This window comes from Pithys albifrons, chromosome Z (genome assembly GCF_047495875.1).
Source record: "Pithys albifrons albifrons isolate INPA30051 chromosome Z, PitAlb_v1, whole genome shotgun sequence".
Classification (NCBI taxonomy): domain Eukaryota; kingdom Metazoa; phylum Chordata; class Aves; order Passeriformes; family Thamnophilidae; genus Pithys; species Pithys albifrons.
The window spans coordinates 12,232,764-12,247,054 of NC_092497.1; the positions used below are offsets into that span (position 1 = coordinate 12,232,764).

Sequence of the window (14,291 nt, forward strand, 5' to 3'; positions counted from 1 at the left end):
AAATACCCTCCATATGATCAACCTGAAACTGGTGCTTGTTTTTAACGTTAATTGAAGCAGATTCACACTTTACTAGCGTAATTGTGGCTGCTAGTATGCAAGTTGGAAAAGTAAGTAACGGTGAATTCTTTTGTTGTTAGTTTTGGTACTCACCTCTAACAGATGTGTATCTATGCCTTTTATCTTTGGTCCAGGAACTGGTGGTAGGATAAAGGCCATCATTCTAAAAAGAAAACAAGAACAAACACAGCAGGTGTAAGGATGGGCCCTATCTTCCTATTTGTTCTTCCATTTCATTGAAGTGTAGATGAGATTTTAAATGCTTCTCCCATATCTCATACATCCCTGTTGGACCTCTATTTCCTGCCTACCTCTCAATTCACAAATCCAGTTACAGTTCATAAAGTACCCTCAGAGGTATTTATAAGAAACAGAACAATTATTCAATGGTAAAAGTAACACCACTAATGTCCTTTTATTGTCTTTAGTCCTTTAACTGCCAGTTCTCTAATACTACTGTAAATTCACCTCTGGCCAAGGAACAGTGAAATGGGACACAGTTCAGGAGAACTAGTGGCCCTGTCTGTGCATACTTGACAGTAAGCTGACTACTATTAAACAGGATTTATGGTGAATGACTTGGCTCTTCCAACCACATTTTCCATCTCTTTCTTCTACTTGGAAAGTGTTTTTTGTAAGACTTGCAGAAAGTGATAATCTTGGCAACATGTTTCTTTCAAATTTGATTGACATTAGCACGGTAATAAACTATTTGGGGAACTGGCAGACAGGTGGACAGAAAAACAATCTCATAATACAACCTTGTTTACTTTAGGAAATTACAACAACACTCAAAAGCATATTTTCTACAGGAGCAGGGATACTCCAAGTGATGTTTGCTGAATTATTTACATGACTAATATGGATTGTCAGATCTGATACAGACATGTCCTTATCAACTGAGGATTTAGGCAGGTTTCCCTAAGGAGCAGAAATACTCCTTTATCAGTGTAACTAATAGTTTATATACAAGAGAACACAAATGCTACAGGAAATTGAGTCAAATATTAGAAGTCTATTTCTGAAAAGTTTTCTGTGATTTTGAACTCCATACAACTGTGAAATCAGTGACTTACCTGTACCCTTTCAAAATCATTGTCCAGCTCATGATTAAACATATTAGAGATGATAATATACCAACAATGATCCACACAACCATATCTTTTACTCTAAAATCTAAGAAAGAAACAGAAATATTTAAGTACATACATCTAGTGTAAGCATAGTCAGCATGCAAAAAAAAGCCACAAATTACTTTTATTTCACAAAAATGGGCTAAACTGCCAAATTTGGTATGAAATACAGAGGGCTTTACCACCACAGATGGATCTCAACAATCACTGTAATATCTAATAATAAATAAAACTTTTGCTAATGGCACTGCACAGGAAATAAACTGCCTTGGAAAAATGATACAAAAATGTATGAAGAGGAAAATTTTGTCACAGTCAATTATATCAATTGGGTTCAATTCCAGTTTTATTAAAACTGTAGTCATTTCATGGTCAAATGCATATCACACAATTAATTAAATAGGGTGTTAAATGACCTAGCCTAGTACTAGCTATTTTAAAAAAAAATTTATTGTAAAATAACACTTTTTACACTGAAGTGCTGATTCAAATTAATTCCAAATAAAGTGTAATAAAGAGCTATTCCTGTCTGAAGGCAGTCACTTTTTGTTGCCTGTGTCACAGTTTTAAATTTTAATTAAAAACTACCATCATGGGAACAAAGGAAGCAATAGGCAGAAAGGGCATGGCTTAAATAAGCAAAGAAATTTATTGACCTTCTTAACACCATAAAGTAATGAAGGGGAAAGCTAATTGGGTATGGTGCAGGCAAGATGACAATTGAGTTACCTTAGCAACGATGTTCATGCCTATCCTAGAGAAACTTTGGGATCTGCATGGGTGTCACAAACAGCTAACAAACAAGAATATAACATGAAGTTGCACGTAATAACAATTACTGAAGGGGTACCTGGCCACTCACCAGTAGGGATCTGAATATACATTTCTGGGCTCCACTCACTCCATGATCCATGGTGGTCTGGTTTGCAGTGAATTTGTACAATGTACCTCTTTCCAGGATTTAAACTAAACATTTTACATTGTGTTTGCTGTCCAACAAAAATAGTCTGGAAATAAAATAAAAATCACAGCTAAGTTTTTGGTAACCAAGACAGGAACATAGAATAAGTCTGGATAGCATTTCCTAATAATTGTTAAACAGGCATGGAATAACGGTACATTTATTTTATTTCTGTAGTTTAGATTCCTAACATCAGTGGGAATGAGACCTGGCTCTGGTATACAGTGCAAATGAAACTACTATAAGAACACATCACAAGCATTTGGCAAATAGGGTGGAACTGTGGTAATGGTGGGAACTGCAGTAGTGAGAACAAGAGGAGGCAAGAAACAGAGATGGAGGAAGAAAATGCAGAGAAAAAGAGGGAATTTGAAGTTGGTGGAAAGGCACAGAGTAGTAAAAAGGAGGTCTTTCAATGGCCAGGGGCCTGGAAAGCGCAGTGAGAGGGGGAAAGAAGGAAGTACAGAGATGGTTTGGAAGTATTGCAAACAAGAAGAGGATGCAGTCAAATACCAATAGCTGGAGTCTTTAATTTTCCACTAAGTTGTTTGAGTTGCAGATCCTGACTACAGACAGCTATTATTATGTGGCCATTACAACAACATTTTATATAAATTTAAATTATTTTACATCGTGTCACTGAGCTTTCTGTTACCTAAAGAGTGCTCATGGTTAAGAATGAATTATCACAGAAGAAACCTCCCTAAATGAGAACTAGCAATTTAAACTGGCATGCCAATATGATTAATATACAACAACCACAATTAAAAACAAGTACATTATCACCTGATCTCATACACCCGCATCTGAGACACCAGTGTTCTCAGTAGGAAATCACAGATTGCACAAGCACTTTTGAAAAATGATAATCTATTCAGTGTGCCTCCTTCATTACATTCAGGCATGGAACCCAGCTGACAAAATCTAACTGAACAGAAAAAATTATCTAGCAAAAACTTGCAACACCCTTACCTCCCATTCCTCTCCTTCTTCAGGTTTTAGTCGCAGTTCATATTCAAGAGTAAGCCATCCAGATCTGACATCAGCCAGTGGAGGAGGAGACCATGTCAAGACCAGATAAGGTTTTCTATTTACTGACTTTTTTAATTCCAGAGTTATATTCACAGGAGGATCTGGCTGTACTGTTAAAATAAAACAATTTAAATGAATTTTTTCCTTGCATCCTAGGGAGATATATAAAATTATATGAGCGAAGAGTCACCACTTCCATTGTGTCTAGTAATTTAGAACTGATGCTGAAATACAGGAATCAACAATTTCCAGATAAAATAAGTATGGATTAATGAATTTGAAAAAAAAAAAACTGAAGAAAAGTAAATATGTTGAATTCATTTTGAGATTTGTCTTGATCATTTAGCAGCAAAAATATTTTTCTCTTACATTAGCATTTATTTTTGCTTTCCCCCACAACTGTATTCCAAAGTTAACATTTTTAATGTTGTGTTGTAGGAGTTGTGTTTTATCATAATCTTATCAAAGTTTGGCATAAATATTTAGGAATGCTGAAAACATGGAGGTAGCTGACGAAACTTGCCCCCTTCATTTTTTACATTCAGAAAACACAACAGCATAGTCCCTATAGGCCTATGTAGGGATATTTAAAAGTAAACCAAAACAGGAATATTAAAACTCTGTCTGTATCTCAAAAACACACCAAAATGGAACACAAGTTTCTGTTACAGTCAGGCTTGCCGCTATTGTGCATGTATTTTACCACTGTCTGATGCAAAGCTTCATCAAGTACTCATGGCACGGAGATAAAATACAAAGCCTCTTCTTCAGCAGCCCTTTCCCAGTTGCCAGACTCCTGGCAGCCAGATCCTTGATAACAAAATGGTTAGCAATGATACCGTTCTGTTCCCTTACAAAAAAAACCCCAAATACCTGTTCACAGTCACTCTATGGAAAAAGTCTGAGAAAGAGATTATCAGTATACTGCTACAAAAAGCACTAATGCAGCTTCTCTTGGGTCTGGAAGCTACTTTTATGTAATCAGATTTAAGTATTAGTTAAAAGATCAATTCATTTTCAGTTGCTTGTACAGTGGAATAAAGATTTTAGCTGAATGATGTTTCTTAGGGATTGACCGAAAAAAATATGGAAACCTAATAAATGTTTGTCTGAACACAGTTTTAAAGCTTTCTAGCATTTTTATGCTTCCTTTGAAAATAAAATGGTAAAGGGATGAATATTGATTTGTTATTACACCAGAGACTATTTTATTTGTACAAGTTTTTGACTGGCATATAATATGATATATAAGAAGAGCTGGAATTAAAATGTCAAAACCCATGATTCTGAAATATTTGGTTCCACAGAAAATACTTTTAAGTCTTACCTATGTAAGTCACATCCACATAATGCGGATCAGAGACATTACTTCCTATTTCATTAGTTGCCCTCACAGTAATATTATATATGGTCCAGAAAGAGGTGTGCTTTTTATCAAAGTAGCATGAATTGGGGCCTGCAGTTTTGTAATCTGGACATTCATAAACTTTTTCTTCTCTGAAATGAAAGAATCACAGTCATTAGGTTACACAGGCTAAAACACTTGACTTTGATTACTAGTATATCATGATTATTTAGGGCTGCATCTGATTTTTCATGCCTGGCAATGTGAAGAAAATCAGAAAACTGCTTCCAGACTAAAGAGTCATGGGACAATTCCAGAGACTGTAGTAAGCATTTTCCCCACAAAATAAAGACTACAAAGCCTGTAGAATTTAGGCTGTTGTAGATGCAATAGTGGGCTAATACAGTGAAGCTCTTTCTTCTCAGAAAGCCCCTACATGTTCCAGAGAATGAGTGGAAGTGATGGCTGAAGTTTCCTAACTCATCTATTAAAAACTATGTATTTCCAATGTTCATTTCACATTTACAGGAATTCTGCATATTACACTAATATGCTTTCAGAATTTATTTTGGTCTTTCATCTCTTGTTCATTAAAAAAAAAAAAACAATTAAAAAATCTGCTTTGTACCTGTCCTCCAAATCCATTCCCAAGCTTCCCAAAGTCAGAGCAGGGATAGGACAGAAAGTTGAGTATGAAGTACCTGTTTTCACACTCCTCTGACATGCACAAAGACCAAAGAGACAGCTGTGGATCTGGACCTCATATTCTGCCCTACCTGTCTGGACCATTACTTGTCTTTTTCCACTAAGACCTGGCTCTCAGCTGAACAGAGTTTAGCATCCAGTTATGTCAGTGCAAGGCTGAGCAGTGCTACGTGAACCAAAAATAGCTCACAGGACCTAAAATTATATATTGACTATTTTTTTAAAATGAACGTTTAGCACTTGAGCTAAGTTCCAAGGAAATATCACTGCAGAAGCCAGAAGGAATTCATGGCCTATGAATACTAGTGCAAAATAAGCATCATCAGAAGATGAAAATTTTAATATCTGTTCATTTTGGACGGTTTTATTTCTAGGGCTTCATGGCCAAAGAGTTACAGGACTGTGATTTGTATTGCTTAGTAATATGCTGCACAATGGCAACTTTCAAGGCAGTCCATCTCTCTGAGCAGAAGAATTGACAGTCATTCACAATAATTCACTAACACTATAAAGAGATCTTATTTCAATCTTAAATACATTGCTGCTTTAGTGCTTCCAGAATATGGCACTGGCCAAAACCATTTACTACAGAAAATTACATCTCCCTAAATGCAAAATCAATCAGGATGGATTTTCCAGGGCCTTCCAATAAGACACTGAAGAACTATACATAGTTTATTACCCCTCTTTGCTGTAAAGCAAAGTGTGGTTAGTAGGATGTCCTCCATCTGAACCAGGTTTCCACCAACAAGTAAATGTTTCCTTTTCAGGAGAACGGCACTTTATTATTGTAGGCTTTTCAGGAGGTGACTCTCCTGTAAGAGATAAAGAAATGAACTAATTAGTAAGTTTAATGCATTACGTCCACACTGAATTCATAAAATAATGTCAAACAGAGCAGAGGAAAATACAAAGAAAGGAAAAGTTTTGCTTCATAGTAGCACAGGAAAGGAGGAACTGTTCAGTGGTTCAGGCAACAGCCTGGTAACTACACCTGGATTCAGAATCCTTTGTCACTTCAGCCATGCTGAAGAACTGCTTTAATTCTCTGACTGTGGCTCTTTCTCTGCCCCAAAATCTCATTAGGAGTGCTCAAGTACTGTCATAGCAGGCTCTATAAAATTATTTAAAATACAGTTTGCTATCCAATCTTTTTTCTTTGCTGTTCTGCTTTCAGCTGGGATAGAGTTATTTTTTTCACAGTACCTGGTACAGAGCTGTGTTTGGATTCTGAATGAGAAAAATATGTGCAATGCATTAATGTTTTGGTTGATGCTAAGTCATGTTTATCCTAAACTAAGGACATTTTTATGTCTCCTGCTCTGCCAGTGAGAAGGTACAAAACAGGCAAAAAAGGCTGGGAACAAGCATGACAGGTGACCTGAAACAGCCAAAGGAATATTCCACACCCAGTATACAAACTGTGGAGTTACCTGGAAGTGGGGTGAATCAGGATGTGGGGAAGGGATCTGTCATCAATCAGTGGGATGTAAGCAATTCTATTGTGAATCACTTCTTTTGTTTTTCCCTTTTTATTATCATTATTATTTATCATGATTATTATATTTTACTTTGTTTGAATTACAAAACTGTTCTTACCTCAACCTACGGTTTTACTTTTGATTCTCCTCCCTATTCCATAAGGGTGGGGTGTGGCATGTGAACAAGCAGCTGCGTGGCGATTAGTTGCAAGCTGGGCAAAACCTTTGTTTTAAGATCGTTCTGATTGTTTAAAAAATATGCTGTCATTTATTTTGGCTTTTAGATAAGAAAAATTAAGAATGTAAATATTTGCTCATTTTTTTATGCCCTTGCCAGTAAATATCTTCTGAAAGAGGTATGATCTGACTCCAAAGATACAAAAAAGCAGCTCTTGTATTTCCTTGTAGTGTTGTTATGTTCAGTACTCTGGCTGCTCTCCTGATTGCTGTCTAGCAAGTTTCTACAGACTCAAGCAAAGCACTTAAGAATAGGGCAGAGAAAAACACTTAAATTTTGAATAGGATGATGCTAGTCAAAACCCTTATGTGATTCAAACTTTTGCAATTATGCATTTGTGGCAAAAATACGGTTCTATTACATCAATAATACATATTTTCTACTATGCAGACCAGAGACATTGATTTTCCAAATGTCTAATTGCCTAGGGCAGACCTGAAAATGGGACATTTAAAAGGTTTTTTTTTCTTATTAACAGTAAATAGAAATAATGAATGTCAAATAATGAATAAAACAAATAGTCACAGAAGAAGATTTGAGACAAACTGGCTAAAGTGTGGCAACAAGATATGATGACATGCAATGACATGACTACTCAAACCCAAGAAAACATAGATAATGACTTCCATGTGGTAGTACCTCCAAGCGTCATGCTCTGTTAGACACAGCAGTCCAGGTTCTTACACAAAAACCACTGCCCAACATCTGTAGCTACACACAAAATCAATGTGATTTTTAAATAAAGGGACAGGAACAATAAATTATTTAGGCACGCCAGTAGCAGAAATGACTTCCTATTACCATTTTGTCATAGCCAGTTTCAGAAGAGGATTCTGAGTGGATCAAAAACACTAAAGAAGCAATTAGATAGAAAGTAAAGTAAAATTCACTGAGCTGTTCCTGCAGCACTACAAAGCATCTGTGTGAGAAGTCAGATTTTCAGGGCCGCCATTGAGGGACTTTTCCCAACATTGAAACTGACAGAATTCAAAACAATTTACAGAACAGCAATCACCCACTCACCACTGGGGACCTGGACGTGTCTTTCAGAGCTCCACTCACTCCATTCTCCAAGGTCTAACATGCAACGGACCTGAACAACATACTTCACCCCAGCTTGTAGCCTGGTCACCTTGCAGTGTGTCTGCACTCCAACAGAGATTGTCTGGAAGAGAAATGGACTGCGAAAATAATAAAGAATTGGGCCATTTTAACAAATAAACAACAAAAGAATAGGCTTGAGCTACTGAGTTCTGAAAGTCAAGAACTTCAGCTGGTATTTTATAAGATGTGAATTAAAGAAGCAAAGGTAGTGACTTAGCAGAAAAAATCACTTTAGCAACACTGAGATACTGATACTCAAGAACATAGTTCCTAGTACTCCATCAGATCCACAACACAAGGAACACTGTGGGTAGTCCACCTCACATATAAACCCTCCATGTAATTCTTCTCAGTGGCTTTAAGTGCCTTTCTCAGGTCCTTTGAATTTCTCTTCAGAACTCTTTCAAAATACATAGCTTTCTCCATCATTAAAGCATATGGTTTAGGTAGCATTGAGGGCCCCCAACTATAAATTTCAGAATGATATTTTATCCCTGAGCTGTGGGAATATTGTGGCCCATTCCTAGCCAGATGGCAACAATGGGGAATGTCAATGGAAATGGTGTGTGTGAGTAGGACACACCAAAATTTGTGAGCAGCATGTTGCCTCCAACTGCTCTTGTTGAAGAGGATGATGATAACTCTCAGCCCAAATAAATAATAATTAGGGAACAACTAAGAGACTTCTCAAGGTTGTGAAGACAAGCTGGAGAAGTAGTAATAAGAGAATAAAAACATTACTTTTCAAGTTTGAAAAGTAATAATAAAAATAGTGCGGGGACACCAGAAACTTCAGCAGTAGCCGAAATGCAGTTTGATGCTATCAGAAGCTGCTCTGGCAGCACCATGACCTCTGCCTGGGCCAGGCAGGGCACCATACCTGGGTGGCTGCATGTGATTGTGTGTGTGCTTTCTCACTGATGTGTGTCTAAGCAGCTTGTAAAAGGGACATGGGTTCACATTATGCTAAAGCACCCATGTCTCCCACAGAAGTGGGCATAATTAGGAGAATCTGAATTCCCAGGAGGGAGGGGTAACCTACCCATCTTGGGAGAGGGGAATTTCTGTGTGTAGCATATATATGTCTGGGACTAGTTATAGAAATGTATTGTTAAATTTGTAGATGTCTATTAACATTTTTAAGTGTCCATTATTGTGATTCATCTACTGAATTGCTGCATAGCTAAGTGATTAATTGTTAATTAAATTTAATGAAACATTAAACTGTTTTGATCCTGATTTGTTTTAAACAATATGAACTGCACAGTCTTTTACTGTGACACTTGGGATAAAATGCATTGATAAACATCACAAATAAATATTATTTCAGTGGACTAATTAGGGTTTTGTAGTATATGACATTAGGATGACTAACATTGAATTCCATTGTCTCTACAAACCTCTCCAGTACTTTTCTTTCCTTAATCAGATTTGATTACATTAATTTTTCTATCCTTAGAGAAACTAAAATTTTTATAATACCAGTTAAATTGAGACAAGAGAACTCACTAAATAGAGCATTTATACAATAAATATACTTTTCCATTACCTCCCACTCTTCCTTTTCCTCAGGTTTAAGTCGTAGCTCATAGTGATACACATGTGAGTTAGAGCTGACATCAGCTAGCGGAGGTGGAGACCATTTTGCCCAAAGGTATGTTATGTTAGCAGATGATTTTGTTTCTAGAGAGAGGTTCACAGGAGCATCTGGCTGAACTGTATGAATGAATGAAAAGCATGCCATTAATAATTTAATCTTCTCTCAGAAGCGGCGCCTCCTTTATGGTTTTGTATTTCATCACATTAATTTCAGATCATTCAGCACTTCTGTAAGGGAATAGTGCAAGCCTTTTCTTTTTTCTTTCTCCCTAAAAAGTTTAACTAGCTACTGATCTACCACAGTATCAGCAAATCTTAGACCTTACTCTGAACTGGTCAGGCAAAGGAAAAACAAATCATAATTTCATTTGGCTACTATTGAAAAAATAAAATGTCAGATATTTCATGATATAAAATGACTAAGTACATTATCATTACAATGTGTATATTATGTGTATGCAGAGAGCAGAACAGAGGCAGGAATATTAAATACTACAAAAAGCCTGTACAGTGCTCAGGCAGTTATTTTTACATTTCTGAGACTCCAATGCCAGCAGCTGTAAAATGCTCACATTTGGAAAATTCAGGTAGCTTAACCTAGTGAAAATTTTATAATCTGCATTGAGTCTAAGTGAAATACTGGAGACAACTAGAAACTGAAGCCAATTTTTAAGCTACAGTTAAAATTACAATAAAATATGTAGTTACTTTTTATCAGTAAAATGCAGTTTTCACATAAATTTAAGTTGCGTATTTTAGATCACCTGTAGATAAACACTTCTCCGTATCAATTTTCACATCATGAGGAAAAATGTTTCACCACTACTTGTTCTGACATTAAAAACTGCATACATCTCCAACTAGCTTGTTTTCCATTTTATTCTTCTCTTTTTACCTATGGAGGTTACATCCACATACTGAGGATCTGAGCTGTTACTTCCAATCTCATTCGTTGCCATTACAGTGATAATATATGTTGTCCAGGGATTAGTGTGGTTTTTATCAAAGTAGCAGGAATTGGGACCTGACGCTTGGTAGTCTGGACATTCATAGATTTTTTCTTCACTGAAATAAAATGATTTAAAAGTTAAAAGTTTAGGAAATAAAGAAAAGCAGGTAATATTCTAGTAATGGCCTAGGTTCAGTAGATAAATTTGAAATGTTTATATATAATATAATATTATTTTTATATATAGATATATAATATATCACATGAGAATATAATAATGGCATGTAATATATGTAATCTCACTTCTGGGAAACATTTTGGTTTCAAATGCTATTGCCATAAATGCTTCATTGTTATTTTTACTGCAGTTTTTCTGAATGAGTTCTTTCCCTCCCTTTTTTATACACAGAGATATGTTGATAAAAGAATGGAAAAAGACATTTAGAGAGACAGCAAAAGCAGTTTTAACAATATTTATAAGCAAATAAAAGGGAAATTAAAGACATTCACATAGACTAAATAAGAAGAGTTGCTAAATATCTTCTTGGCATATTAACCCTGGAAATTAACTTGAGGGGCCCTATGGCAGAGGACTGTTGGACTCATTAGTTTGTTTTCAGCAAGATCACAGTATCATTTAGGCTAGAAAAGACCTCTATGATCATCAGGTCCAACTTTTGGTTGATCTCCACCTTGTCAACTAGACCATGACACTAAAGTGCCACATACAGCATTTCTTGGAACACCTCCAGGAATGGTGACCTCCATCGGGAGTTCATTCCAATGCTTAAACACCCTTTCCATGAAGAAATTCTTCCTGATATTGAACCTGAACCTCCCCTGGCACGACATGAGGTCATTTCCTCTTATCCTGTCTCCAGTTACATGACAAGAGGCCGACCCTCCTCTCACTAAAACTTCCTCTCAGGTAGCTGTAGGGAATGATAACGTTCCCTGCCAGCCTCCTTTTCTCCAGCTTAAACACCACCAGCTCTCTCAGTTACTTCTCCCAGGACTTGTGCTCCAGACCCTTCTCTAACTCCACTGCCCTTCTCTGGACTTGCTCCAGCATCTCAATATCCTTCCTTGAGGGGTCCAGAACTTGACACATGACTCAAGCTAGGGCCTCACCCGTGCCCCATCACTGTCCTAGCCCTGCTGAACACACTATTGCTGATACAGGCCAGGATGCCATTGCCCTTCTTGGCCACCCAGGCACACTGATGGCTCATGTTTAGTCACTGCTGATCAGCACTCTCCCACACCTCTTTTTCCGCTGGATTCTTCCCCAGTCCTAGAGTGTAGCCTGGGGTTATTGTGACCCAAGGGCAGGACCCAGCACTTGGCCTTGTTGAACCTCATACCATTGTCCTTGGCCCATTCAGCCTGCCTGTCCAGGTTCCTCTGCAGAGCCCTCCTGCCCTCCAGCATTTCCTCCTACCTGGTGTCATCTGCAAACCAACTGAGGGTGCACTTTGGTCCCCTTGACCAAATCATCAATAAAGATATTAAAGTGGACTGGGCCCAACACTGACCCCTGGGGGACACCACAAGGGACCAGCTGCCAGCTGGATGCAGCCCCATTCACCAGCACGCTCTGTGCCCGGCCATCAGCCAGTTCCTAACCCAGCGCAGAGTGCCCCTGTCCAAGCTGTGGGCTGCTTTTCTGGGAGAGTGATGTGGGAGACAGTGCCAAAGGCTTTGCTGAAGTCCACGTAGACACATCCACAGCCTTCCCCTCATCCACCAGGTGGGTAAACTGATCATAAAAGAAACCAGGTTGGTCAGGCAGGACCTGCCTTTCCTAAGTCCTTGGTAGCTGGGCCTGATCCCTTGTGTGTCCTGTATGTGCTATGTAGTCACTCTCCAGATGACCTGTTCCACGACCTTCCTGATGTTAATTTATCTGCTTTTTAACATGATCATCATCACAACTATCTCAAAAATAAAAATCCCTTATTAGTTCATGGTCTCTTACAAATTACTTTTATACAGGTCTTCAGCCTTTTTAGGAGAGTTATTGGTTTGTACTCGATTAAAGCTGAACTGGGTGATGTATTCACAGCCTAGCCCAGGTGTGAAGAACTACACAAACCCAAAGCACCAGCTGATGTGGTGCAAGAATGCATGTTAGTCCCACTGCTGTGCTCTGTGCATCGCTAATAATAACATCTCTTAGTTCCTAGGAAGTTTTGTCACAGTTCTCAAAGAAAAGATGGGAATAAGGCGATCACACCTGCGAGACAATGAGCCTAGAGATGCAATTGTGGCCCAGATCTGAAGTGCTTAGCAGTGCCTGGGTTCAGCAGATTTAATGAACTGGATAAGCACTCCTATTCCTCGCTAAGCAGGACTGCTCTGGGCAGTGATACATAGGACTTAAAATGTTAATTAAAACTTGTTTTGATGAAGACTGAAACATCAGGGCTTTAATAAAATAAGAACTCTCAGATGATTGTTGAGTGTGGTAACTTTATTAAAGGCTGCATCTTTTCTGTTCAATCAATACCAAATGATCTGGAGTTTATTTAACTGATGCAAGGATGTCTGAGGCTTTACCTTATCTATTCTGGACCTGACTGGATTTATTCAAAGAAATTTAATCTCCGAGCTTCCCTGCATACTTGGCCCTGTTCAAAGACCTCTTGTTTTCAGGAAAAAAAGTACAGTTATACAAAGATGCATAAGTTAAACAAAGTTGCCAAACATATGCGATTTATTCCTAAAGGGAATGAGGGAATCACAGACCTTACCAAACAGTAACTTTGGAGATGTGCTACTCACATCTGATTTCACTCCATTTTGGAAACCATGAGATTGGCTACAAACCTCAAAGGGGAAACAATTACTCTCTACATTCCAGATGGGGTTTTGCTTTGCATAGTAATGGTAAAGATCCTTGGCAGGGACCGAAAGGTCCCCCCAACCCTGACTGCCCCTGCCCAATTTCCCCAGGCTCCACCGGGGTCCCAGGTCCCTGTTCCAGCCCCTCACAGCAGGGATGGTCTCCATTTCCCCAAAGCTCTGCCCTTCCATGGGCTCACCAAGCCAGCCTCAGACTGTGGATTGATGTCCTGGCCCAGTCAGGCCTCAACCTGTCCCTGTCCCCAAGCAGGTGCCCGATGCCCAGGGCTAGGCTGCCCCCAGCCTTCCCTGCTCCCTGGCTGGGGTGGTGGGATGGGCCCTGGATGAGAGCTCCCTCTGCCTCATGGTGCCCTGATGCTCCACTCCTCAGAGCTAAAAACTGTGTGCCTCCTGATAAAATGGACAATTATGTGTTTCCCAACACTTCTTCAGACCAGTGGGATTTTAGGTTGGATGAGTTTCAGTAGGGACTGACTGAATATTTGGGACTGGCAGTGGCCCAGCTTTTTCCAGTAAGGGAAGCCGCTCATCTCATGCAGCCCATGTTGGCTTTCTGAGGTTAACAAGGATTCATAAAAACAACTTTAAAAATTCCTTGTTCTGTCATAACCATCACTCTCTTATAGAATATGTATGCACCACTTGTTACCTGTCCTTGCTGTAGAACAAGGTGTAATTGGTAGGAAGTCCTCCATCCGAGCCAGGCTTCCACCAACAAGAAAAGGTTTCCTTTTCCAGAGAACGACATCTTACTATTGTAGGTTTCCCAGGGTAGGACTGACCTAGGGAAGTGCAAAAATCCAGTTAGTTATATTAGAG

General features: G+C 38.6%; 1 protein-coding gene across 6 annotated transcripts in view; it reads right to left on the reverse strand.

The window, feature by feature from the left end:
* Positions 1 to 14,291, reverse strand: part of PRLR (prolactin receptor) — a 159,185-nt gene that overhangs the window by 8,880 nt on the left and 136,014 nt on the right. For 4 of the 6 annotated variants that reach the window (XM_071579882.1, XM_071579885.1, XM_071579883.1 and 1 more), the window contains 10 exons: positions 14,122 to 14,254; positions 10,554 to 10,723; positions 9,609 to 9,775; positions 7,979 to 8,120; positions 5,919 to 6,051; positions 4,514 to 4,683; positions 3,127 to 3,296; positions 2,056 to 2,200; positions 1,137 to 1,236; positions 154 to 223 (listed from right to left, as the gene is read on the reverse strand). In XM_071579882.1, the coding sequence (XP_071435983.1) occupies positions 154 to 223; positions 1,137 to 1,236; positions 2,056 to 2,200; positions 3,127 to 3,296; positions 4,514 to 4,683; positions 5,919 to 6,051; positions 7,979 to 8,120; positions 9,609 to 9,775; positions 10,554 to 10,723; positions 14,122 to 14,254 (1,400 nt within the window). Of the gene's footprint in view, positions 1 to 153; positions 224 to 1,136; positions 1,237 to 2,055; positions 2,201 to 3,126; positions 3,297 to 4,513; positions 4,684 to 5,918; positions 6,052 to 7,978; positions 8,121 to 9,608; positions 9,776 to 10,553; positions 10,724 to 14,121; positions 14,255 to 14,291 lie in introns of those variants that run through there. The other 2 variants (XM_071579886.1, XM_071579887.1) reach the window with 2 other exon arrangements.